The 25,699-nt window shown below is 35.0% G+C and overlaps 2 protein-coding genes across 2 annotated transcripts; one reads left to right on the top strand and one right to left on the bottom strand.

Annotated features, from left to right (window-relative positions):
* Positions 1-1,780: 1,780 nt before the first annotated feature.
* Positions 1,781-22,740, top strand: LOC104403084 (PCNA-interacting partner-like; the record flags this gene model as incomplete). The annotated part of the gene is made up of 5 exons (XM_010011122.1): positions 1,781-1,964; positions 6,320-6,498; positions 11,921-12,002; positions 21,620-21,770; positions 22,406-22,740. Coding segments are annotated over 5 exons (931 nt in total), but the record flags the coding sequence as incomplete, so codon positions are not given.
* Positions 22,741-23,104: 364 nt separating this feature from the next.
* Positions 23,105-24,334, bottom strand: PMCH (pro-melanin-concentrating hormone). The gene is made up of 3 exons (XM_010011121.1): positions 24,086-24,334; positions 23,386-23,587; positions 23,105-23,154 (listed from the first exon to the last, which is right to left on the bottom strand). The coding sequence occupies exons 1-3, from the start codon at positions 24,332-24,334 to the stop codon at positions 23,105-23,107; spliced, it is 501 nt and encodes a 166-aa protein (XP_010009423.1).
* Positions 24,335-25,699: the final 1,365 nt, after the last annotated feature.

Below are 25,699 nucleotides of genomic sequence, written 5' to 3' on the forward strand. Positions count from 1 at the left end.
AAAAAGAAAACCAGAAAACCACCACAAACCCCAAAGCTGACAGAAGGCATTCTTATAAGTGAACGTAGCATTGCAGCCATATCTAGCTTCATTGGAAGTTTTTGTCAAAAACATTGGGACTAGAAGGCTGGGTTTTGTATTTTTGGGGTGTTTGTTTTTTTTTTTTTTTTTTTGCTTGTTTTCGTTTAATCTTTTGAGCCGCTACTATCACTGAAGAGAATCTATGTTACTTCAAGTGTATGAAACCTGATTGTACAACTTCAAAAGAAGGATCCATGAGCACTCAGGAGCTTGTCTCTGACACGGGCAATAAATACATGCCTTGTAAAAATAGAGAAAATGTTTATGACGCTTCTCCTGAGTGCTGTCTTAATCTCTAATTTCAATTCAGGCTATTTTTGGGAAACAGTTCTACCTATTGTTCCTGGGAATTGAGTTTTTAAAAGAATGGGTCCTTTATGCCTCTTGTTATGATTTTATTTCTTCCTTTACTCTTACATGTGTTATTAACTGGTATTCAAAGGTGAAAAAACCTCTGGACATGAAAAAGTAAAATGAGAGGGAATCAATTATAAAAATTATGAATTAGAGCTAATTTATAGATTTTCTTAATTGTGAGCACTGTTGTTCAGGGGAGCACTTTCAACTCCTGAGTGGAAAGATGCACTTATAAATGGCCAGTGGAATGAATTCTTGGAGTTGTAACTGCTTCTTCTCATTCACCAGGTCTAGGTAAAACAAGGTGCACTGTTAAAAGAACTTCAGTTTCTGTGGCCATTTTTTTTTTTTTTTTTTTTTGACACAAAATCTTTGGGTTTTCCTGTGAACCTGCAAGAATGGATTTATTTTTTTTTTCTTTGCATACTCAGAATGATGTAGTCTGCCTGGCAGCCTGCTATATTTCCATTTTTACATAATATGTGGATCTTGCAAGTGTGAGGGAGCAAGATATAGCATAATTCTCTCAATACTGCCTATTGGAGCATTATCTGTACAACTGTAAATGCTAATCACTCAAGAGTTTCACTGGGAAGACATCTGGTAATTCCAATCCAAAAGTGATCCCAGATGGAGTCTATCATACATGCAATGTGGATGGTTCAAGGTACAGGACCATGAAATGAAATTAATGGTCTAAACATAGTTCAGGTGCACTCACAAATGCCCTTTCATCCTTCTGTAAGTGTTGAAATAAAGCCTATATCAATCAGATCCAATTATTTTTGTTTTTGATGTCAAACTGCATGGACACTTCATAATTAAACTACTAAGTTTTTCCTGTAGCCATTTTTTGTAGTTAATGAAAAAAGCGTGCACTTTGTGGCAAACAGTGATGTTTATCTTGTCTAATTACTATCTATTTCAATAAAATTGAAAGGAGATTGATATTTTGAAGTACTTTCATGTAGCAGAAAAGACTCAAAAATCTAATAGGCTGTTAAATTGGAATTCATCTTCCAGTAAAACATTTTGTTTCCACTTACGAGCTTATGAGCAAAACAGTAACTGTAGGTTTAAAGAAAGTACTTGTATTTGAACTTTTATGGAGAAGTCAGTTTTTTGTTGGGCTCATTATGAATTCATTACCTTTCCTTATAATATTTTTAAGCAAACTATTATGTTGGACAGTACTTCTACACTGCTGTTTGATTATTTAAAAGATCAAAGCTGTTCTCTGAAGCGTTTTGATTAACTGTGAAGACTGGCTATGTTCAACACTAATAGGTATACTAAAGTGCTGCCAAGATTAATGTGGAGATGACCCTGTGCCTATTTTCAGAATCGCAGGGGGGCGAATTCTGTCAACAGTGAAGATGCATTTGATAAAAGGCCGAAGCAATGGGGATCCTTTCTGTCAGGCAGTAAAGGAAGTTGTACAAGATTTGGATTTGAAGATTAAAAATATTATCGATTCACAACATGAAGCCTTGACTGCCAGCACTACTGGACTTAGTCCAGAACGGGTAATGGGACTTCTTTTGTTCTTTTTACTGTTTAGCTTTATAAGAAAGCAAATGTCTTTTGCCTGTTTAGTTTCTTCTTTATATTTTAAAAGACTTTCTATAGAGTATTATCTTTTGCAAACAGTAGAGAGAAGTGTCATTTCCTCTACACTGTGGTTTTAAACTTGTTGAAAGACTTGAGGATTACAGTGTGGGCTTCAAAAAGCTGATTTACTTAAACTAAACTTCTTACCTCAAAATTGTAAATAAAATACTCTTCAAAACTTAATTTATTGTATAGCTGTTGTAGATGTAGATACTTATAACCATGATGTTTGCCACTAATTTCAAGCCAATAGAGCTGTAGCAGATTTCCAAATAAAAAACCTCATGGAAGTGGAATTAAGATTTGAGAACATGTAATTTTGATTAGAATACACAGGTTTTAATTAGCTCAGCATCAATATTTCCAAGGCTAAGGCATTCAAAACAAGGTAAATAAGAATTCCAAAACGTGGGAAAATGTGGAAACGTAGAGGAGTAAATATAAACCCCCAAACAACCAATGTCTAAGTTTTTCTCTATTAGTGTTTCAAGACCGTAATGAAACTATTAATGATTTTAATTTCATAGAAGGAATTAGGACACTTAAAGTTCTTTATCAAGTGTGGAGAACAGAATACATATTTTCTGTTTGTGTGTTTTTGTACTTAAACCTGAATCTACTCAAGTTTATATTATGATCTCTTTTGTGATGAAAACATCAACTAGCTTTAATTATTTTATTTTACGTTGTTGATATATAAACTATCCAATTCCATGTATTTTTATCTGGGAAACTTTTTAAAAATGATAGACATTTTGAATGTGTGCATGTTGTTAGAATGCTTTGTTTTGTGAAATCACTGGAATTGCCTTATGGCAATGTAAAATTTAAACAAATTTTTATCAGGCTTCCTATGTGCTTTTTCTTTTGAATCTTTCATCACTGTATTTCCCTGTTTCCTTATCATACCCTTCTATTTCTTTCTCTTTTCCATCTGAAAAATTGATCACTGTCATCAGTTGTCTGTATTTAGCTACTTGTATTACCGGTAAAATTTAAAAAGCTTTGGATTGTTATACGTAATGTAAAACTGTTTTACTAAAACTTTGTTCCTTAGAGAAATTAACCACAAAATTCCACAAAATTTCGTTCGTGTTTCTTATTGTTTTCCATAGGTCAAGTTCATAGTCTAATGACTGTAGAAATGTTTACCACTATCAAAGTTGAGGGAAAAGACAGAAAAGTCAGTTGTATCCTAATGCTGTTAGGAAATGTGGTTAAATACTTAATCCCATTGAGAGCAATGTAAAGTTAATATTTTTCTCAAAATGGGCACCTGAGGGCAGCTTATGAATTTAATTATACTACTGTAAGCCTGTGGGTCTATGTTGAAGTTTTTGCCAATTCTTGAGTTTAAGTTGATTGCCGGAACATCCCATCTACTTGTGGATGAGCAGATACTACTGTAGCTCTTCTCAGTGAGGAAATTTGAGTACACAGCAGAGGATGACAGGCTTTAAGCAAATCCTTTTCATCATACCCAGTACAGCATATCCATTCTCACCACAGTATGGGTGTAACTCAGAGCCACCAGAGATGACTGTGGTCTGGATCTGACTGATAATGCTGCTCGGCTAGACAAATCTAGTGCTGTATTGGGTTTACATGGCCAGGTTTTGGTAAGGGGCAAGGTTTTGGGGAGGGCTGCAAGATCTTCTGTGAAGAAATACCAGAAGTTGGCCCCATGTCAGAGAGAGCTAGCCAGCTCCAGGATGGGACCCGCTGCTAGCCAGGCCAAAGCTGAGCCAGTCAGTGGTGGTTGTAGTTGGGCAGCTTGGTGGACACCTAACAGCTAGCCAAGATCAACCCACTGCAGTCCTTCGTGGTGACCACTATGGGGCCTGTTGAATTAAAGACATTAACTGGGAGAGGTACTGGGCAAAATGTGTACTGAACATTACTATAGACCACAGTAAATGTGGAGATTTTTTGTTTTTGTAATTGTGGTAAAGGGACGAGGGGTGGAGTGTGTGTAAATTGTCTGCCTTTGTCAGTGCTGTGATGATGCTATTTTGGTTTTGGTGTGGGGAATAATTTTTGTTGATGTGAATGAAGCTTGTGAAGATTGTGTGATGAATGTATAGTGTAATGATAAGTACGTGATTCACAGAGATGAGGGGTGGAAAAGGGAGCTTAGGCAAATGTTAAGAGACAGGTGTCATATTGCATATTTTAGCGGAGCTTGGTGTAGAAGACCATTTTACTAAGCATATAAAGGAGTAGGTTACTAATTGAAAAAGAAAACAAACAAAAAACCGTGTAAGTTTTCCAAATGAATTTGAGCTGCATAAAAAAATTAGAGCACCTGTATTGTTCCATTAAGATCTCAGGACAGCAAAGATGAATGCTCTGTGCTGAATTTCACATACAGCTTGGGTTTGGTTTTTTATGTGTTTTGGTTTTTATTTTATAAAGAAACCTGATGCTATAATTTTTCAGAAAAAAAAATAATTCTCATTCAGAATAAGTTCTGCATTTGACAGGATGTTATGGGTTTTTTTTTTTTTCATACATGGACTGAATTATTCTTTGAGTGCAAATTTAAAATATGACTGTAACTACAGAGCTGAAAATTATGCCTCCACTATCTCCTGGGAAGGCTGCTCCCTCATAAAATGTACCTGAAAAGAGTCGCTTTGTTAGAAAAATATTTGCTTTTCTCCTGGCAGTGGCACTTTTCTTCCATCGTTGCTCAATTTTCCTGCAAATACCTGTTTTATAAGAAACTAGAGCTCCAGGAAAAATTATGACTTTATGCAGCAGGAAGCACTACTTTGTGTTGAAGCCTGCATGAGTGACTAAGAGGAATTATGATTAATTTCTTCCTGAGAAAATTACTACTGTAAATGGAAAGTGGCTGGTGTTTCTGGAGCTAACCAGAATAGTCTGAAGTAGCTAATGGTCACTACCCTTGAAAGACTGATCAACTATTTTATTGAAAAAATAATTTGAATTATGAATATAAGCTTCCTAATGAACAAGACTTTTTATGGCAGGGATTGTTGTCTTGCCTGAATTCCTTATTGTGCCTTGGACAATAGGATTTTAGTCTGTGGCTGGTACACCAAGTCACTGTTGTACTACATGAGATTTCTGAAGGTCATGTTCTGGCAGTTAGGAGGTTATATTATTCTCTAAAGATTTAATTTTTTTTTTCTCCTTCAGTGTATTATCAGTCAAGATGATGCCAAATTTGTACTTTTCTCATTAAGACAATTTTACCATGACACACATGACATTTTATAAAAATCTGTGATGTGGTGATGTAATGACTGAAGAGGTTCAGAATAAATTTTGAGGAAATTAAATAGTACTGAAATAGGCCAATTCTGTAAAGCCAAGTAACAACCATTTCTGTAATTGCTATTTCTAGCTATTGATTATAACTTATACTAACTGACTGACATGTGTTGCTATGGTTTCTTGAAAGCTACATACACTAATTGATGTAATCAAATAGAGAGAGAAATAGAATTTGGTCTTTTCAAGTCTGTGTTTAAAAGCAGTTAGCTGATTAGATAAATGCTGTTCATTGCTTATCCTGTCCTTCTGAACCAAGTAAGGCTATCCAATATTTCTGTGTATTAGTAAATAAGAAAACCCGTAGTTTTTAAAATCTACTACTGTGTGTTAAGCCCTAAATTTCTTTACGGAACTCCTAGTTCTTTTAAAGAAAAATATAGCAAACTTGCAATTCTTGCAGTCCCATAGTGGCTATGGAGTTCTACATCTGTACTGCTGACTGTAGCATTGAGCACTTCCAGATGTGGATTGTTATTTTTTTCAAGGAATTCTTTATTCTTGAGGAAAATCGTGAGGAATCTATCCTGTTCCGAACAACAGGAGATTGTGCCAAGTACCTCTGTTGTCAAATCTTGATGAAAATCTCACTTTTAACCAACTGCTTTAGCAGATTCAGTTAGTCAGAGGAGTTGGACTTTACCAGAATGTGTTTGTGTACCCCATACCACTCAAATTGGTTGTGAGAAAATAATGTGTTAATTTCTGCTGCATGGTTTCATCACAGATTTGCGTATTTATCTGTGTGACTTGCTCATCAGTGTATACCTCCAGCTGGCAGTGATCTAGACTTTTCTAATTGCTTGGGATGAGCAAGAAACTTTCCCATGGGCAGTTTCCCGAGAAATGCTTACTGTGAAGGAGGGTATTCTCACACCTTGTGCAGATAGGGGTTGCTTTTGGAGGTGAGCTATTGATATGGCTTGTTGACCTTTCCTGTTGTGTGTTCCTTTTGATTTTTTGCTTTCAGCCAAAATTGCATTCTGTAAATCACGGCACTGCGTATTGTGGCAGAGATACTGTAAAGGTCTTACTAGTTCTTCTGGATGAAGAAGCTGTCAATCCTCCCAGCCAGAACAAAGCAGAACTATTATATGACAATGAAAGCTTAAATTTGTTTGGTATCACCTCTGTTTTGGCACTCTTCAGGTGAGTACTAGAAGACTTTTTTTTGTGTTGGCTTTGTTTTTTATTTTTAAAGATCTCCTAAGTGTCTAACAAAGCACTGATATTATATCTACAGAGCAGATGACCCAAGTGCAGGCTATTCTGAGGTTAGGTTTCCCTATTTAGGTGTAAAGGGAAAGCATTCTTAGAATAGTCTCAAGTTCTCCTCCCCATTGCATTTTCTGTATCTTCAAGATAGTTTTGTAGTATAGACTTCTTGAGCTAGTACCTTTCTAGGCTGCACAAAAACCATTGCAATAAACTTCCAAATACTCACCTCTTGAGTTCAGACTCCTAAGTTCAAATACTGTCTGTTCAGTACCTAATTAGATTACTAGTCAATTTGAAGATACCTCCTTTGTCTAGCTATGACACGAGATTTTTTTTTTTTTTTTTTTTGTAATATCCTGTCTTTTATCTACATAGTAATTATTTTGTGGAGTCAGTTTTAAATAATTTTATCTTATCCACCAGTCAGGATAGTATTGCAGAAAGAATGCTGAAACAAGTTTACATGCATGCATATTTATTAATCAGGTCTGTAGCTGATGACGTACATTGGCTTTAATGGTGAAAGTTACTTTTGGAGAACAATAAAATCGAAAGAAGAGGAAGGAGAGAGGAAAGGAAAAAACCTCTCCCTGGTGGCTAGCTGAGAAGTAAAGCAGCCAGGGTTTGAAGACAAGCATCTTCTGTAGTACAGTGGTTAGTTCCCCAGAAGTCTTTTTCTCAGGGTAAATATATTGTCTTGATAAAGACCTGCTCTTGCCCCTTATTGGTTGTCCCAGCTTTTGGTGCCTTTAGCAGTGATTGGAGCATCTGTTCATCAGGGCAGGGGCTGTGTGGCTGGTTGCTTATCAGCTCTGTGCATGCAGTTTTTGGGTTCACCAAGTTAAAAGATGATCTACACTTCCCAGTGTAGGAACAGTGGGGAAGATGGGGGTGTTTCTTATGCTGATGGTAGTTGTTTCCCATGACCCACCATAACAACACTATCAGTGTGTGGAGGTGCAGGGCTGTGAGGATGACAGCAAGGAAAGAGAAAAACGGTGACAAATCCTAAAATGGAAGATGGAGGATCCTAAAAGTCAAAGAATGCAAGGGTTTCATTAGATTTATCATTCAACATATTTTATGAAACCAAAGGAAGCACATTCTAATAGAACTTAAAATCAGTTTCCCTAATAATTCTAAATAAACCTGTAATTTTTAATATAAAAGGCTGCTTCTGACAACGTGTTGTAGAATATTTCTTTCACCTCTCAAATATCTGTGGATAGCTGTAGTTATGCATTTCTATTTGATTATCTAACAAGCTTAAAATAACACTGATTTTAGTCTCTTATTTTTCTATTACTTCAGATTCAGGAAAATTGATCCACATTACTTTTTAAATTACTTCATTAATTTAATAAACCTCACTATGGCTGTATTTTTATCATAACGATAAGGAGCTTAATCAGTTTTAAGTTAATGCTCTATGTGAATGGAATCAAGGCTCACCTGAATTTTTCTGAATTAAACACTGCTGTTATTTGGAGCTAGAAATCTTGATTATTATTTTTTTAAGCAACTCTTTAATTTAAAATGGGTTTAAACCCACTTATTTTTAATAAGTGTGCCTACTGAGTGCTCTCATTTCACTTACCTAATTTGATTTTTCAGCTGAATTAATTTTCTTGAATATTCTTGAAAGGGTAAGACATTTGCTTCTCAGTGTAGGTGTAAGCAGGTACTGCTCCTTGAGAATTTATATTGTAATCTAGACAATTCTTGTGATTTGCGTAGTAATTTTTACTGGTCAATTTGGTTTAGATTTTATTTTCTGGTGTGTATATATATGTATATTTAATATTAACCATATGCTTCCATTTAAAAAAATTGATTTGGAAGTAATTTATTCAAAGTATTGAATTTATGATCCTAAATGTTTTAGGAATAAAAAAAGAAACTTGAAAACAACACCTGTTCTCAAATCTGTGTTTTTGCATTTCTCTAGCAGCTTTACTGTAAGGTTCCAATTGCTTTATGAATGCCGAACACCTTAATACTACATGGGATATTAGCTAAGATGTCACTCTGATTTGCATCAATGTACAAACATCTCTGATACAGCACTTTTTTGTTAGTGCTGATGTCTCAAATATTGATATAGCGTGTTTGCAGACTTTTTGCCAATCTATTTTTAACAATAAATCTGGAACAGTTTACAGGATAAATGGCACTACCTTTGGCAGTAAGCATCACTGCAGTTTTCAGTCTCTTTTAATTAATCTTATTCTGTGTATTAGATTGTTGGTCACCTCATATGGTAGTTATAGTTTTATGGGTTTTTATCACATGGTAGTTATTCGTTTGAGGTTTTTCACAATGCTTTTTGTTGTTTCTAGAGATTTCTTTACTGGAATATCCTAAAATATGTTTAAAGTTTGTGGGTATCTTTGTCTGGGTTCTGGAGAGATCATTGTCTTTGGGTGAAGACTGAGGTTAAAGGAGAACTCCTCTTTCTCAAAACTTCAGCATTTCAGGAAATCTTCTTGCTTTTTTTTACTCTTCTTTTAATAAACTTCTAAATCAGTTGGGTAGGTTTTTTACTGAAATCCTGCAAAAAAGTTACTGCTGTGAAGCATTTATTGTGGTGTTCAACTTTGGTGGCTTTCTTTAATTAAAAATATTTTCATTGCAATTTGTGAAATGCATGTGTGTTTGGGAACTGAAAATGTAAACCCTGACAATACATCCTTAGTGAACATCCTAATCAAATGAAGTTTTTCTTATTTAATGTGCCTTTTAGTATATCCGTCAAACATTTTCCTTCTGTAAGCATCTCATTTTAGTCGTCTGGAAAATATTCTTTTGATTTGCATTATAGAGGTGCAAATAAAAATATCTGCCTTTGGTTTTTTTATTTTTTTATTTTTATTTTGAAGCTGCATGCAAGGCAGAAATGTGCTATTTTTCTCATAGTTTTTTTAAAATTTTTTAAGCAAACATAAAAACATAGTGATATTGAAATCAAAGTAAGAAGACTCATATAATTAATGATACTATTTATTTCTAGATTTAAATTTTGCATGACTATGAAATTAAGTATTTTCATAACCTTTTTCCATAAAGGTTATCTTTTCCTGATTTTGCAGGTTCAACAGCTATTCAGAGTTTGGGGCAACTTTTTGTTTGCTGCTGTTTTTTGTATCATTGCCATCATCTTCCTATCCTATCCAAATTAATGCCAGTTCATTTCTTTTCTTGCTTTTTAAATTTTGTTCTATTTAAGGAATACCCATGTTGATCTGGTGTGCAAACCAAAGAATCTCTTGAAAACACATTTCTGTGGGCACAGAAAAAGAAACTAATGTATCCATGGACTGGTGATTTAATCAGTTGCTTATTCTGAGGAATCATCACTTGATTGAAAAATAGGATGCTGAGAATTTAGTTATTACAGGTCATAAAGGCTCATGAACCAGAACAGCAGTGTAGACAGGAGCATGCTAAAGCTACATATTTTTGCAATTTAAATAACAAAAGCATTGCAAGGTCCTGCAGAAATTTTGCACCACAGAAAAATAAAAATAAATAAAATATATTGGGCTAAAAAATTTTATTTTTTAATAATTGAGTAGAATGAGCTAAATAAACAGTAAATTGTGTATAATGAGCTAAATAAATTGAGGTATTTATTAATAGAGTTATTTATTAATAACTCAACTGCATTCGACACTATCCTGCACGACATCCTTGCCTCTAAATTGGAGAGACATCAATTTGATGGATGAACTACTCAGTGGATTAAGAACTGGATGGATGGACGCACGCAAAGAGTTGTGGTAAACAGCTCACCGTCCAGTTGGAGACCAGTAATGAGTGGCATCCTTCAGGGATCGGTGTTGGGACCTGTCTTGTTCAACATCTTTGTCGGTGACACGGACAGTGGGATTGAGTGCACCCTCAGCAAGTTTGCCGATGACACCAAGCTGTGTGGCTCGGTTGATACACTGGAGGGAAGGGATGCCATCCAGAGGGACCTGGACACGCTTGAGAGGTGGGCTGATGCCAACCTTATGAAGTTTAACCAAGCCAAGTGCAAGGTCCTACACCTGGGTCGGGGCAATCCCAGGCACAGGTTGGGCAGAGAAGAGATCCAGAGCAGCCCTGCAGAAAAGGATTTCGGGACATTGGTTGGTGAGAAGTTTGACATGAGCCAGCTTCAATGTGTGCTTGCATCCCAGAAACCAGCTGTGTCCTGGGCTGCATCAAAAGGAGCATGACCAGCAGGTCGAAGAGAGTGATCCTGCCCCTCTACTCTGCTCTTGTGAGACCTCACTTAGAGTATTGTGTCCAGTTCTGGTGTCCTCAACACAAAAAGGACATGGAGCTGTTGGAACAAGTCCAGAGGAGGGTCATGAGAATGGTCAGGGACTGGTGCACCTCCCATATGAAGACAGGCTGAGAAAGTTGGGGCTGTTCAGCCTGGAGAATAGAAGGCTGTGTGGAGACCTCATAGCAGCCTTGCAGTATCTGAAGGGGGCCTGTAAGGATGCTGTGGAGGGACTCTTCATTAGGGACTCTAGTGGTAGGGCAAGAGGGACTGGTTTAAACTTAAACAGGAGAAGTTCAGATTAGATGTAAGGAAGAAGTTCTTTACTGTGAGGCACTGGAATGAGTTGCCCAAGAAAGCTGGGAATGCTCCATCCCTGGTGGCCAGGTTGGACAGAGTCTTGGATGACATGGTTTAGTGCGAGGTGTCCCTGCCCATGGCAGGGTGGTTGGAACTAGATGATCTTAAGGTCCTTTCCCACCCAAACCATTCTATGATTTTTGAAAAAAACTGTCCTCATATGCACACTGCGTTGCCATAAGCATAAACAGAGGAAGTAATTATTTACAGATGCGCAGATTGGTTCTTATTTCAAACTAAAACCTCCCTCTTACATGCATCAATAATTTTGTTGCATTATATGTGTCAGAATTTTTCATTAATGTATGTAACTATTCACATACTGAAATATAGGAGGATGGAAACATTTTGTTTTAGCATTTCTATTGACAAGTCTGTAAATATGAGGAAAATTATTCTGGATGTGAACCAGATGCTGTTCAAGGGGGTTTAAGTGGGATGGTGACCTGGTAACACAACACCAGCATTGCAAATAATAGTGTGGTTGTGGCTGTACAATATTGTAAACATACTGCAAAATACCAGAAATTGCAACTGTAAGTTTGATTTCATTATGCTGTCTTTAGTTGTCACAGTACATGTGGTTACCTAGGAAGGGAGAAAACAAAGTAAGGCTTGGAGAGCAAAGATACTTTCTGTTTCTGAGAGACTTGGTACAGTAACTGGTTTTCTTAATAATTGTGTTTGTATTTTCTAAGTACTACTTGTCTCTTTCTAATATAGATCTCCAGCACAATCCAATGGATCCTCTCCAAAACCTCTTAGACAACGTATTCAGAAATCTATGAATGAAAACAAAATGAAGGTACCGTGTAGGAATTGCTATGTGCCTATAGGTGTACTGAAATAACAATGCTAAAATGAAAACAATGTTACATTTTAGCTGAGTGAGAATTTTAACCCATAGCTAAAGAAATGTAATTGTGATTAAACTGTGGTAATTAGCCCAACTGCTGTACTATCAATGGAAATATCTATAAACATAAGAGAGAGGCTTTAAACTTAAAAGTACTCCCTAATGAAAACCTCTTACTGGAGATATACTGAATTAATCTCTAGCTCTTCATTTAACCATTTGTGTGTTTCAGGACTATAGGAATAAAACTGAAGCTATGTGAAAATAGAAAGAAAATGCAGCAGAGGCACCTGATTTTAGTTCTTATAATATAGGCATTCTAAAAGCATAATAATGTCTTTTTCATTGCATTGGGGGGGGGGGATTCTTTTTATTTGAAACATTCTGAGGACATTCCCATAATATGGCTTTGAGAACAATAAAATAAAGTTGCTAATGTTTGCTATTTTATAGATAGAATGGAACATTTGGAGGGTTGGTATTGTGAGTGAGAGTATTCAAAAGAACAACTTCAGTGTTTCTGAAAATTGAAGTCCTCCAGTGTATGGCATTTTACATAGTCTTTTTTCCTTAAAATTGTTACACTTGAACATTGGGACTATGGAAAGAGGCAGAACTTGCATCTTCCGCAGCATTTCAACAGAGAGCTAAATAAAAGTGACGTAATATTTCTAACATTTTTTACGTTAGTCCTGACAAGAGGTAAAAACACAAATGTAATTTGTATATAAGGAACAAAACAGGTGGTTTAAGCCATCAGAATCAGTTCCAGAACAACACAATGGAAAATCTCTTTCTACCACTGGACATGAGAATTTTAACATATTACATGTTTGAGAAGTAGTTATTAAAGGAAGTAAAATGACAAGTGCTGTCGGTATTTTTAGCAGTGTTTTAAATATACTCTAACTTGATTCTGAATGCTTTTTTTGGAATGGGGGTGGGGTGGATGATGGGTGTTTTGGATACATGTACTAATTATGGTGAAATTTAGCTTAAAACTCATAGGCAAATTATGAAAGATTGAAGCTGATAAAGGATCTTCATTATATTAATTTTATGATGAACAGCATATTTAAGTGGCAGCTTTACTCATCAAATAGCAAAAAGTGTGATTTGCTGTTTGCATAATAGATTGAAAAATGTGATTTGCTGTTTGCATAATAGATTGAAATAGTTTTCTTATCTAAATAAAGGTTTTATAATTGGATTCATGAACAGCTGTGTTCAGTATCAAATTACAAAAATTATTATCTAGGAGTAATTGCCTGTCACGTTTGAGACCTTTACTGCAAAACTTACATGGTTTTTGGCAGAAACTGCCAGGAGGAGCTCTGCTTCAATGCCAGTCACTTCTGAAGCGGCTCAAACCCTTTGATACTTTGAAGTACCCTCTCCTGAGTCTCTGCCAAAGATGCATGGAGCCCCTGGTACAGTCACAATGGGGTGCTTTTGCCACTTCCTCCCAGTCAGGCTGATTTCAGCCTCCATTATTAAGATTACTTTATGCTACTGTAAAACAATAACCTTAGCCCATGCCCCCCAGTCAATAAGCACTAAAACAGCAAATACTGGCTGTTTTGGCAGAAATTGGCAAAAATAGGAGTCTTGAGACTGATTAATGTTATAAAACCATTTTAAATTTTTTGGGAAATGCTTTTTTGCTAATCAAGAATACCAGATTAGCTACCATAATTGCTGTGCAAATAGGAGTTCTTTCAGAGGTCTCTGACTAATTGAATGAGTTCTACTTCAGGAGCAGGATTTGCATGCCAAAGGGTCATCTTGCCACTCTCCTGTGCTGCTTTTGTAATGCCTGACTCTCATAAGGGTTCTGTGGCTCCTATGATCCTTGTTAATACAATACAAGAATCTGTCTTTTTCTGTAGGACTCTTGTCCTAGTCTTGCTTCACCATGATTGACAAAATAAAATATACCTGTAGCAAAATAGAGTGAAACATCTAATGTTTTTAACCAATAATTTTTGATATTTCAGTCAAATTCTAGGACTGATTTTGATGCTCATCAGATGCCTAAGCTAATTGAAAATATAAATGACCTTTTGTCTTATGAAAACCAAAATTCAAGGAGAACAAGCAGCAGGTTTTAAATCTGTGCTTCATACTTGTAAACTTTCTTTGGCATCTCAGAAGACTGTAAACTTGCTCATAGTCTTAGCTTTTGTAAATCAAATCTGTGATGGTGGACTCTGTTCCCCTACTTTAGCAATATGGATGGTAACGTGTGATTAACATGTTAAAATGGATGGCTGCTTGGAGCTATACAACTTGTATCTTAGAGCAACACTGTGGCTGCTATACTGCCTCTAGCAATCACATCAGTCTTCTTTATGGCTTTCTTCCAGTGCATCCTATTGTACCACAGAGACAAAATACAGCATGAAACTGAGGCCAAATATTTCAAGATGTTTTTCCATTTAAAAAAATGAAAATAAAAATCATGCAGTTCAGAATGTAATTTTTCATCAGTTACATATCAGCATAGTGTCTTCTTACGATATTTGAGTGTTTCACTTGATGTTTGTAATTCTCTTTTTCTGTGTATCAGCCAAACAATACCATCTAAACTACACTATATTCCTGTGAAATCTGGAATTATTCTTCTGGCATTCCTATGTTCACTTTAGACTTGTTTCTCCTTCCAGTGAGCTAAAATTGCTGTTGCCAAACAACTAATGACTTGTAACTAAAACTCAGGTAGCTCTCTGTCATTTATCCTTGATCTCCATTTTCTTACATAAACTCCTGCTTGCTTTCTTGAAACAGTCTTCTTTAATTTTGTCTTTTTCTGTTTTTATTTCTGCCTTTCTAACAATTTCTACAGACATTCTTTTGCATGTTGCTACTCCTTTCTTTTCTTCCTTTTTCTGTGAAGTTTTTATAGGAAGGGCCCTGTCTTTCTGTTCTCTTTCAGTACATTTTTTGTGGATGAATACATTTACAGATAGAATTTAAGCTAGCATCTTTCTATGAGCAGTTCACAGATCTACACCTGACCTAAGTATTTTCTCTGTAAACACTGATATCTTTTATTACTTCTATACCATTCTCCCAATACCCAGCTGTTAATCTTGAGGTGGTATGTCTGTCTTTCCTGGTATATTTAACATTGAGGATGGTATCCTACCTGTTACTTTTTAAGTCTATAATATCTCTGGAATATGTTCTTCTCTATGTATGTCCACTCAACTATAACTTATGAAATGTTCATTTAGCTTTTTGATGTGCTGCTGTGTATTTTTCTTGGACTTGATAGCTGCAGCTTTGTCCTGTCTTTCTTCACTTGAGATTGCTGTAAAAAAAAGTTACCAAGGTGATTAGACACAAGATGTCATTCTTCTGTTTGCATCTCAGTCTGTCTCTATACATTATAGTGCATATAAACTACTTGTTTTAACCTATGTCAACCCATTGGTTATTATTGATTTGCTGTTCAGAGGTATCTGTCCTTGCTTACATTCAGCCTGCAATACCGATATTCATTGTTCATTTGTTAATTTTCAGACTAGCTCTTTCATATTTTATACTGGTTTATACTGTTTCTTATGGCTGAAGAGATTTCCTATAGGTATCTGCAGAACTCATTACCCTCCTTTAAAACCTTCTTCAGTACCTTTAAATCAACCTCTCCCCAAAACCTAGCAGTGCTTTGTGTTGAGATAGATGCCCATTATAATGACTGATTTCAGTTCCTTTCTCCGTGAATCCATATATTTCTTGTCTTTGATTGTAATGTCTCTTGGTAGAAATAAATCTTGTTCTGTCTTTACTGCGCAGTGCATAGCACAATGACATCCTTGTCCATGACCATAGATCTCAAGTGCTGGATTAATATTTGTCACCTTCTTATACCGAATATCAGTCTTCATTATTATTAATACAACCATCTTACAGGTTACTTGTAAAATTCACAGTTGTAAATTTTGTTATGCATAATGCCCTCATTTTAACAATCGACTCAGAAGGGATACCATGGGGTTTTTTTTAATAAAACAATAGCAACATGATGTTTCTTCTCTATATCACTGATTATTCTGAGACATTTCTTCTGCAGTGTGTGTGATGATAGCATTAGTTCTATAAAATTGTCCTAAGGACCTTTTTAGCATGCTGCCTCTGACAGGTGGTTAGAGGTTAGTCTATAGTACAGATTTGTGATGTCTCATTAGAACTTGTCCCATAAAAGTCTCATTTTCCATGACATTTGATAGCAGAAGGAAAACATGGTAGTGATGATTAGTTTGTATGCTTAGTCCCATCAGGATGTATGTGTCGAATATAGAAGTTTAGGAAAATCTAGAAAATGAAAGGAGAAACACCTTCAACTCTCCCTCACCCCCCAAAAGAAAAAAAAAAAAAAAAGAAGGGGGAGAGGGGAGGGAGGAAAGAGAGAAAAAATCATTATGCCCTCTCCTTCCTTAAGAGGAACTGATCTCTCAACTTCTGAAGAACTGTATGGAGGAGTGGAGATGGATAATATTTAGACCTAGAGCACATCATGTGTATGTGTTTAGTATCTAAAAATAAGGAGACTGGATGAAGTTGACAAGTAGCTATGAACTGGAATTGGTGTTTAAAAATAAAATAAATCTGTGGGTATTTCCATTGTGCCAAAACAAATTCCTGGCAACAGTGAAAGACAAAGAAATATTTTTGTCTTTCTATCCTCATTAAATACTGGAAGAGATGCAGAAAGATCACCTAACTATAATGGCATTTGTTAGGAGGCAAAGCTGTAGCTCTTATCCCTTGAGAAGAAAGAAGTCTGGGGAACTAGCATGTTGAATTTTTTAATTCACTCTAGCAGAAGCAGGTAAGACTAATAATGAGAAACTCAATCTTTCTTTGAGAGACAGTTTAGAGTTTCAAGTCTATCTGTTTTTTAAGCGAAGTGTCTTCTGCTGAATGCTGTTTTGTGGAAAGAGTCTTTAATTCAGAAAGGTCTATAGAAAGTCTATTGAATTATGTCTCTTGTCAGTTGCCCTTATCACTCTTTTCTGCTTTATAAAAATATATAGAAAATTTAATTACACAGGAGAGGTATTTGATCTAACAAAGGTTTATCTAACCTTATGTCTACTTCTTCAAATCATAATTCCATGTACCTGAAATAGGTAGATACCCTATTGTTTGATTCCTTATTTTGCTAATTTCCATCAGGTTATGTAAATCCTGTTTATTGGTGAGGTGGGGGGAAAGAAGGTCTGTTAGTCACCTGCCTTGTTTAGGTTAAAGAGCAACTTAAGACAACAAAAATGGTGCATAATAAGATTTTCATCTTTATTCTGCATCAGAAAAGATTAATTACACTTTTAAGTTCTATGTACTGTTCCTGAACTAATGGGATAGGGTGAAACTGAACTTTAGGAGTTAAGAAGGAAGCAACAAAAGCTATTAGGGTATGAGCATGCAATATATGAGAGAGTAACAGATTTTTTTTTTTTTTTCTTAAACTTAGGATTGTTTTGGCCTTTTGATACATTGTTTTAGAAATCCTACTGCATTGTTAACACATTTACCCTGAAACAGCTGCAAGGACTTTCAGTAGTTTGGCATGTGTTTTTCTTAATGTAACTGGAGACAACCTTTCCTATATGAGGCACTATTTCCCTCCAGTTGGGAACATAACTGTAGTTTTAGTTTTAAAAAGAATTTATGGCTTAAGAACTCTAACAAAACTTGGCATGCTTGAAGTTCATTGTAATTTTACTGTGTATAGAAATCCTTCCAAGGAAAAAGCTCCACAAAGCAAAAAATCCCTGTCTGCCTTTCTCATGTGAGTTGTTCATGCCTATATAAAATGACTTAATATCTAGCTTCATGCACTGCTGTTATTTTTCATTGCTTAGTTCTCCAAATGCTGTTACTTGAGAGAATTGTTTTGCCTATTTGTGATTCCAATACAAATAAACTGTGACTTGGAAAGCTAACAACAGGAAGTTATCAAGAGGTTTCTGTATGCCCACTATAATTGTGAACAGAAAACTCATAGTATTAGAGAAAACAATCTTTATCAGGTAGCAGTCTCATCTACTGTAGCAAGAAGTATTTATTTCTAAATGGAATATAATTATGGAGAACACTAAGCTGACTTGCAGCTTCAGTGTGTGTGGAGTATGCTAAGAATGAGTGTATGGAGGAAAGTGTAGGAGAGGAGAAAAAGGTTATGTTCAGCACAAAATCTGAGGTAAGACTTTATTATTAGTTTCAGTTGATAAAGTACACTTGTGTAGAAAATACCATTTAGTTTCAAGACCCCTAAGCTACTTTCCTAGTACCCATAGCTGTGAGTTCTGAATACTTTTGAAACCCAATAATGAGGTGATTTGAGGCAAAATGCTCTCAAAACAGTCATAGGTTAATTTGGGATAGCAAAAGGCTGGTACAATGTCATGCTAAAAAAATGTGATAGTTTCAGTACAATAAGAGCTTGCTATTACCTGAGCTATTCAGGACATTTTTCATGTTTGGTTCATGTTTGGATAATATGATGCCTTGGTTTGGCAATGATACTTACCATTTATTCTTTCCTTTGCATGCCCTTTCTTTTTTCAATTTTCTTTTTCAACTTACCTTTTTTTTTTCCTCTAAAAGGACAAGGGTAAGAAAAGACATTTTTTCTTTTTATCTGTTTTCCCCTTCCAAATAGCTTTCTAATTGTTTGGCTAGAAAATAAAAACATGTGTTTGTTGTTACTGATGTAGGTTTTCAAATTCTATTATGCCATTCCAGTGTATAAAACCCAAATCTCAACATTCTTAGTGACTAAATACTGGCAGTACTGTCTGTATGCAGATGCTGAAAGGAGATCTGGAACAGATTATCAACTAACTTTTAGAAATAAATAGAGCATGCACCATTAATATTGCACGTAAAAGTGAATGTTTATATTTTGAACAACTGAAAAACTTCTCTAGATATAGAAATCAAAGTGGGAGGATGTCCTGCTTCCTTTACTCATTAATACTACTAGTTGACCTACATGCACTAAAAAAGTCTTAAATTCTAACATACTTTCTTCCAGCTGAACAGTGATAACAGCGAACCCCTTTTTCTGAAATGCGGCAGCATTTCTTTTTTTGTATAGTTATAAAAGCAACATCCCAGTTGCTTGTGAAGAGGAGAGGGGATACTAAGTCTGAGTTTTGCCATTTATGTGCATTTGCATGCCATTTGTGTGCAACTACTTGATTAGCAAACTGAGCTCCGATGTATTTTTGCTCTCCCAGAGCTGTAGGTCATCAGGCTGATGCCCTCAAAGCAGTGGATTTCAGGGAATTTAATGTAAAAGATCTCTGATTTCTAAGAGCTATTTCAGGCTGTTAACAGGCTTCATTATGTGTGCTTCAATAACGTTTTAAGTTGCTCTTTTTTCCTTAAAAACATTCCAGTGAAGCTCTACTTTTTAATTCAGTACTCGACTTGTGCTCTTTTGTTCTGCCTTCAGTCCACTAAAATTTACTTATTGCTACTTCATTCAATGTAGTACAGTTGTTTTTACTAGAGAATATCCATTCCTAGACTAGTTGGGAAGTCTGACTGCTTCAACAAATTTAGTCTTGCACTCTTGATTTATATATACCCTGTAGATTTGTATTAGCATCAGCTGAAACAGTCATATATTGGTAAACCTTTGTCTACTGTTTGCAAATGATTAAATGGTATGTGATGCAATATGGAGAGAAGTTTGGAGGCCTATTTCAAGCTTCACTGAAGTTGAAACAGACAGATGGGTTTATGCAGCAAGTGTTTCAGTATTTGAGCTTGACTTCTGTCCTTTTACTCTGTTTTTTTAATCCCTGCAAAATGAATTAGTGAAGCATTAAATGGATGGTAAAAAGAAACCCTAATATCTCAAAAAGTAACTGGATTTATTTTTGGTTATAGAATGGTAACTATCAGGCTTTCTTACTCAAGTTTGATGTTTTGTGCTGTGTTTGTTATAGCTTTATCAACTCAGCGCAAATTTTAGTTTATTTGCCTCTTGCAATATGAATATGTGGTAGAACTCTGTGCAAGTTATTGTTGCATATTTTTTAATGTGTGGCATTTACTGAACAATAAATAAGAATTGAGGGAATTTTAAAGATTGACATGAAGTGTTTAAGAAACAGCAAGTACAGAAGAATATTTTCCATTTGTATTATAGTAACGTTAAGCTTAAAGAAAATGTAAGCCCTCTATATTCTGAATATTGTAATTGTACAATTAGATGTTCATTAAGTTTGAACTATATTAGAGTTGCATTTTTAATTATTTCACATTCTTAAGCTTATTCTGGGTGTAGCTTCTCCATCCTTCAAAACGCTTTCCGAAAAGACTATAAAGTTAATGGCATACATTTAATGACTCGGTGAGCTAAAACATAAACTTGAAGCACACAAAGCCTTGTAAATGGCTATGTATATTGTCTTAAGGTAAATGTTTTAAGTACAGAGTAGATTAACACCTAAATAATAGAATCGTTGAGAGTCAGGCTGGCTACTTCTCCCCGTTAAATCCACCTTTCTTTTTCAGTCTGTTATCTGGCATAGGTAAATTGCAGTTTGGGAGGGATAAACAGCTGGGAAAATTGGGAATACTGAGTCTTAAAGTAAAAATATATATGTACAGGCTTATTAAATCAGAAAGAACTGTTTCTGTAAACTTACGGGACTTTTTTGCCCCCAAAAAAAGTCTAGGTGTGTTCATCTGACCAACTGCAGTTATCACAAAGAGATACTTGTGTTGTGTCTCAGTGACTAGTCTGTTAGCTTAGCTTATATGCATGGAAACAGTATTGATGTAAGTGGCATAAATTATGACTGAATTCTGTGGATGAAGGCCTTTATGAAAGCAGGTTTCTGGGAACATATTCTTTTCTTTCTGTCTAAGACTGAGATTTTGTGTTGGAGGAAAAGTATTTCTATAAGGATCTAACCCAAACACTAAGATTTTAACATGCATTTGCCAAAGAAAGATCGGAAATAATACTTTATATTCCAGTTTTTAGGTATAAGTATACTAAAGCTTAGTTTATATTATCTATCATTCCTTTTCAGTATTTCTATTATGCTTTCCTCTGTTTGAATTGGTGAAATGGTGAAACTCATCCTATACTTGACATTTCTGAGCTGACATCTCAAAGATGACGACCTGTGGAATTATGATAATTAACTGTAGCTATGACAGCTATTCAAAATAGTAGTCTGCAGTCCATCAAATGTGGGGGCTAACTAATTTTTAAAGCTTCAATCTAAGTTTTTCTGTCAATGTGTAATTTTCTGAGAGAGATTAAAGAAGTTTTAAAAATTATTTTAGGACTTTAATAGAATAATTTACTGTTAGTATTGAAACCCTGTGCGCTTTGTAAATGAATACTTCACAAATATTTTTTTATGTGAGCAAACTCATTTTTCTGGTGGTGTGGGTTTTTTTTTTGGTGTGTTTTTTTTTGTGTGATCTGAAAGCTTTCATGACATAAGAATATGGAAACATTATGTTACTGTTTTGTTGTCTTTTACTTTTGTAAATAGTTAAAGCTAGTACCAAATTGCTTTTTGCAGATGAAGCAACCTTCAGTCAAATCTCAGTTTGCATGTACATATAAAACGGAATTCAGTGAAATAAATGGTCGGCATTTCCTCGGCAGTAGCCAAATTCCAGTGTGCACAAATCCTGCACCAAAGCAACAGTTAAAAACTGGACATGTCACAGGTAAGCTGTAGCAGGACTGAATAGGTAAATAAGACAGCTAATATTTTAGATGTTATCAAACAAAACTTTAGTAAAGATCAAGTATGAATGTTTTCAAGAAAAGACTGTCATTGCTCCATGTATGCTATATCAGTTAAATGTCTTTGCATTAAAATTGTAATGCTAATGCTTTGAAAATATGAATCTGCTTGAAAAATATGTATTGCTATCTTGAGGTAAAAAAAATTTACACTTTACATACATTATGTAATGTTTCTTCTTTTTTCGAAAAGTGAGACAAGTGAAATTTGTATTTTTGCTATTAAGAAAGGGAAAAATTACTTTCACTTCACTATAAATCATATCATATATATGATTTATTTCTGGGCCCTTTAAACATCTTTTTCAGTATCTTAAAGTTATAAATCTATTTTCCTAAGTTAGTTGCTATTACATGTTTTTGAGTAATGTAATTTTAAATTGGGAATGCACTTATGAACACATAGAAAATTTAACTGCATAAGCAGCATAGTTTACTGATAATGCACTAGTTTTGATTAAAAAATTACATGACAGTCCTCTGATAGAAAAAGGATGGATAATCCCAGGTAACTTTTTATTTCTTCACATATGTTTTTGATATTCTTACATGACAGAAGGTATGAATTCATGTCTTGATGTACCAGTGCTTGGAACTATTTCTGAAAATGTTCACCAGACTAGAAGTTATACAGAAATGGGAAAGCTCAGTTGTCAGCCAAGAAACAAGAACTCCAAGAATGAACAGATGGATTTGAATAATGACAAAGTAATCTGTGATAAGGAAAGTGAACCATCTTTGCAAAAAAATACTAAAAGATCTAAGACTTCAAACAGTCCTCAGAAGGAATTGGACAGCAAAATCACTGGAAAAAGAAAACACAGCAAAACTGCAACCAAGGATAAGTTGATTGCTGGTCAGGCAAAATTAACTCAATTTTTTCGACTGTAAGTTTTTGCTTTGACATACATGGTGCGTTGACTGGTTCAGAAGATGTAAAATTTTGTGAAAATAAGGTGAAATTTGTTATTGCTTCCTTTCACACTCAAATAAGTGGAAGTAGCTTGTGTGTAATATTAGACAAATACTTACAGGTCTGGATTATGCAGAAGTATTTTATTTTTTTATAACAGTACATCATTAGTAATTACAGACGTTCTTTTTTGGTAATGATTTATGTTTCCCACTACAATGTGATGGGAATATATTTTTTGATGCATACATGTAGCCACACTGAAACACAGTAACTTCAAATTACATTAAATTCATAATAAAATGTTTGATCTTCAAAGGAGGTGCTGCAGATCAGTAGTTTTCAGATTTGCCAACAAGGTCGATAGACTCTTCCTAGCATACACCTGAGCACTATTGGGGGGGGGAAAAATAGCTGACAGATTAAATCATGAAAGAACTAGAAATCTTTATGGCCTATGGAAATACTAATTTAATAAATTTAACAGATGCTTCCTCCCTTGTGTACTGAATCACAGTAGACATGGAGTTTCTAAATGAACCTTTATCAAATTGCTATATAGACATTGCTTTATATTTTACCAGAATGAAATAATTTTTGTGTAAAAATGGAAATATACTTGCCGTCAAAATCTCTTCTTCCTATAGGGAATTTAGGTGAATTTTCTTCATCTGCAGTCTCTCTTTCCTGTATTGGTTCAATATTTCGAATTTCAGTGTCAGCTGGAAAAACCATAGTTCTCTTCAGTGCAAGGTAAGGTAGTTGCTTTCTACCCGTGTTGATTGGCATAACATGATTTAAGAAATCATGTCTGGAACCTGTGTCCTGTTTTAAAGAAAAACAAGAGTAGCAGTTTATCTTTAAATTAGTTATTTTCACTTCTTATATTCCAGTTTTTATACTTAGCAGTGCAAGTATTTTATCTTTCAAGCTGGTATTTTAAAAGTAATGACCTGCATTACATCTCTGGCTGAAATGTTTTTATGGTAAAGATCATGATAAAATGAGTCTTATATTTGGTGAAGTTAAAAACCTGTTGCTGCATATAGGGACATGCTGAATCACACAAATATAGGCTTTTTTCCCCCCTTGTCTTTGCTACATATAGTTCTGTAAAAATTGTATTTCGTCTAATCAACTGTCCAAGTTACACATTTAAAAGTCTAGGAATTAGATACTTACACTTAAAAGTTCATTCTTGATTATAGTATGCTAAACTGATATTTTTGTATATTCACCAGATTATTGCTTTAAATTATATTTGTTTTTTAAAGGGACATAAAGAGAATTTTCATTTTACAATACATAAAACTGAAAACTCACCAAAAACTTCATCTTTCTGTCATCCTCTTCATTCAAAATGCTGCTGTCTTCAGTCTTATAATGCATCACCAAAGGTATAGTGCCTCTGCTCACAGTTCTATCTCCATTTCGAAGAGTTTTTCCTAGATTTAATGTGGTTAGGAACATATATTCATCTTCTGCCTTTTGCAGAGATTTTGAAACTGAGAGTCGAAAACCTTGAGAAAAAAGAGAAAGAGAGAGAATTAACATGTATGATGAGATACACATTCTTAGTTACTTAACTCTTGCGTAGAAGTTAAGCAGTTTCCAAATTTCAAGAAAGCTTTTCCAGTTCTAAATTAATGTTCTCCATCTATGCCCACTTTATATATTTTACAGATTGAATGGAAACTACTTCAATGGATGATGAGTTCATTCTTTTAAAATTATTTGTACTAAGGAATAACCTTTTCTATAATCCTTCTAATCCCATCTGTTGTTTAGAACTACTTAAACATTTCATTAGCATGGATAATTTGTTTATTTGTATGTTGGAACAGCACAGATTAGTTCCTTTTGATGAATCAGTATAACAAAGTTCACAAAGTGATGTCCATTTGTGTTCTTTATAAAGCCTTACCTCCAGTTAAGGCAATTTAAGAAAAGGAACTAATCTACATAAATCAGCATGGCTGTCATAAAGGTGTGATCTATTACAGTTTTTGATCAAAACTGGTTCACTGAAGAGTTTAAAAGCTTAAAAATTTAACAACAGGCTAGACTGCTATTATGTTAGAGATGAAATCATTAACTTGTATTTTGATATCCATTATGTCAGGTTGCATTATTCAGAGCTTATATCTTGAAATCCTTATTAATACCTAAGTAATTGTATTTGTCTGCATTTTCTTTCTGAAAATGGACCTTTCCCAGGTACAAATATAATATAGTCAGATAAGCTTGCTAAGAATGTAGAAAGAAAAGTGAACTTTGTAATTTAAAAAGTCTTTGAAGTCTGCCTATTATCGTGAGGAAGGAAATAGAGGTGTTTCTGCATAATGTTTTTGGTTGGTAGGTTTAGTGTTTGGTTGGTTGTTTTTTTCCCACCTTATCTGGAAAGCAAATAGGGCCAGCTCAGATTTAGGTAATCTCTTTGTCAGTGATACAAATCACCTATTCAGTTGGTGTGTGCCTCTTAGCTGGTACCCATCTCTTAAATTCGTGTTTGCTTTAACTTATGGGTTAGCAGGGAACCAAACATCCTACTAGTCAAGGCAAACCACCAGGAAATTCACCAAGAACCTGACAGCAGAAAGAGTACCAGTTCCCCCTTGTTCTTCTTCCTTACTCTCCATTTTACTTTTTCTGCTTTTTGTCTGTACTGTCATACACTAGGAACAAGATTTAAATTTTTATTAGCAAAAGTGATTACTTATAATGGTTCTCCTGATTTTCTAATGGTCTCCACTAGTACCTACCACTGATGTGGTGTGAAGGAGAAAGATTGATTATTTAATAGTCTGATCAAGTTTATAACACATCAGTGGCAGTCATAGATGGCAAGTAGACATTTTGATTTTATACCTGTTACAAGTCCAAGGAAGAAATGTGAGTGCTGCTGAGAGGTGTTGCACAGTCTTAGGGAAGTAGGGA

This window comes from Nestor notabilis, unplaced genomic scaffold, assembly GCF_000696875.1.
Source record: "Nestor notabilis isolate BGI_N333 unplaced genomic scaffold, ASM69687v1 scaffold4803, whole genome shotgun sequence".
NCBI lineage: Eukaryota > Metazoa > Chordata > Aves > Psittaciformes > Psittacidae > Nestor > Nestor notabilis.

Bases quoted from the DNA above. Each gene is read 5' to 3' on its own strand.
- PMCH (XM_010011121.1), bottom strand. From the start codon at position 24,334: ATGTGTATCTCATCATACATGTTAATTCTCTCTCTTTCTCTTTTTTCT. The intron at 23,588-24,085 runs GTGAGTTTTCAG...TCTTTAAAACAG, and splicing joins ACAGAAAGATGAAGTTTTTG to GACACAGGTTCCAGACATGA. The intron at 23,155-23,385 runs GCAAGTATATTT...CCCCCCCAATAG, and splicing joins AGGAAGAAGAGATTTTGACG to TGCTCAGGTGTATGCTAGGA.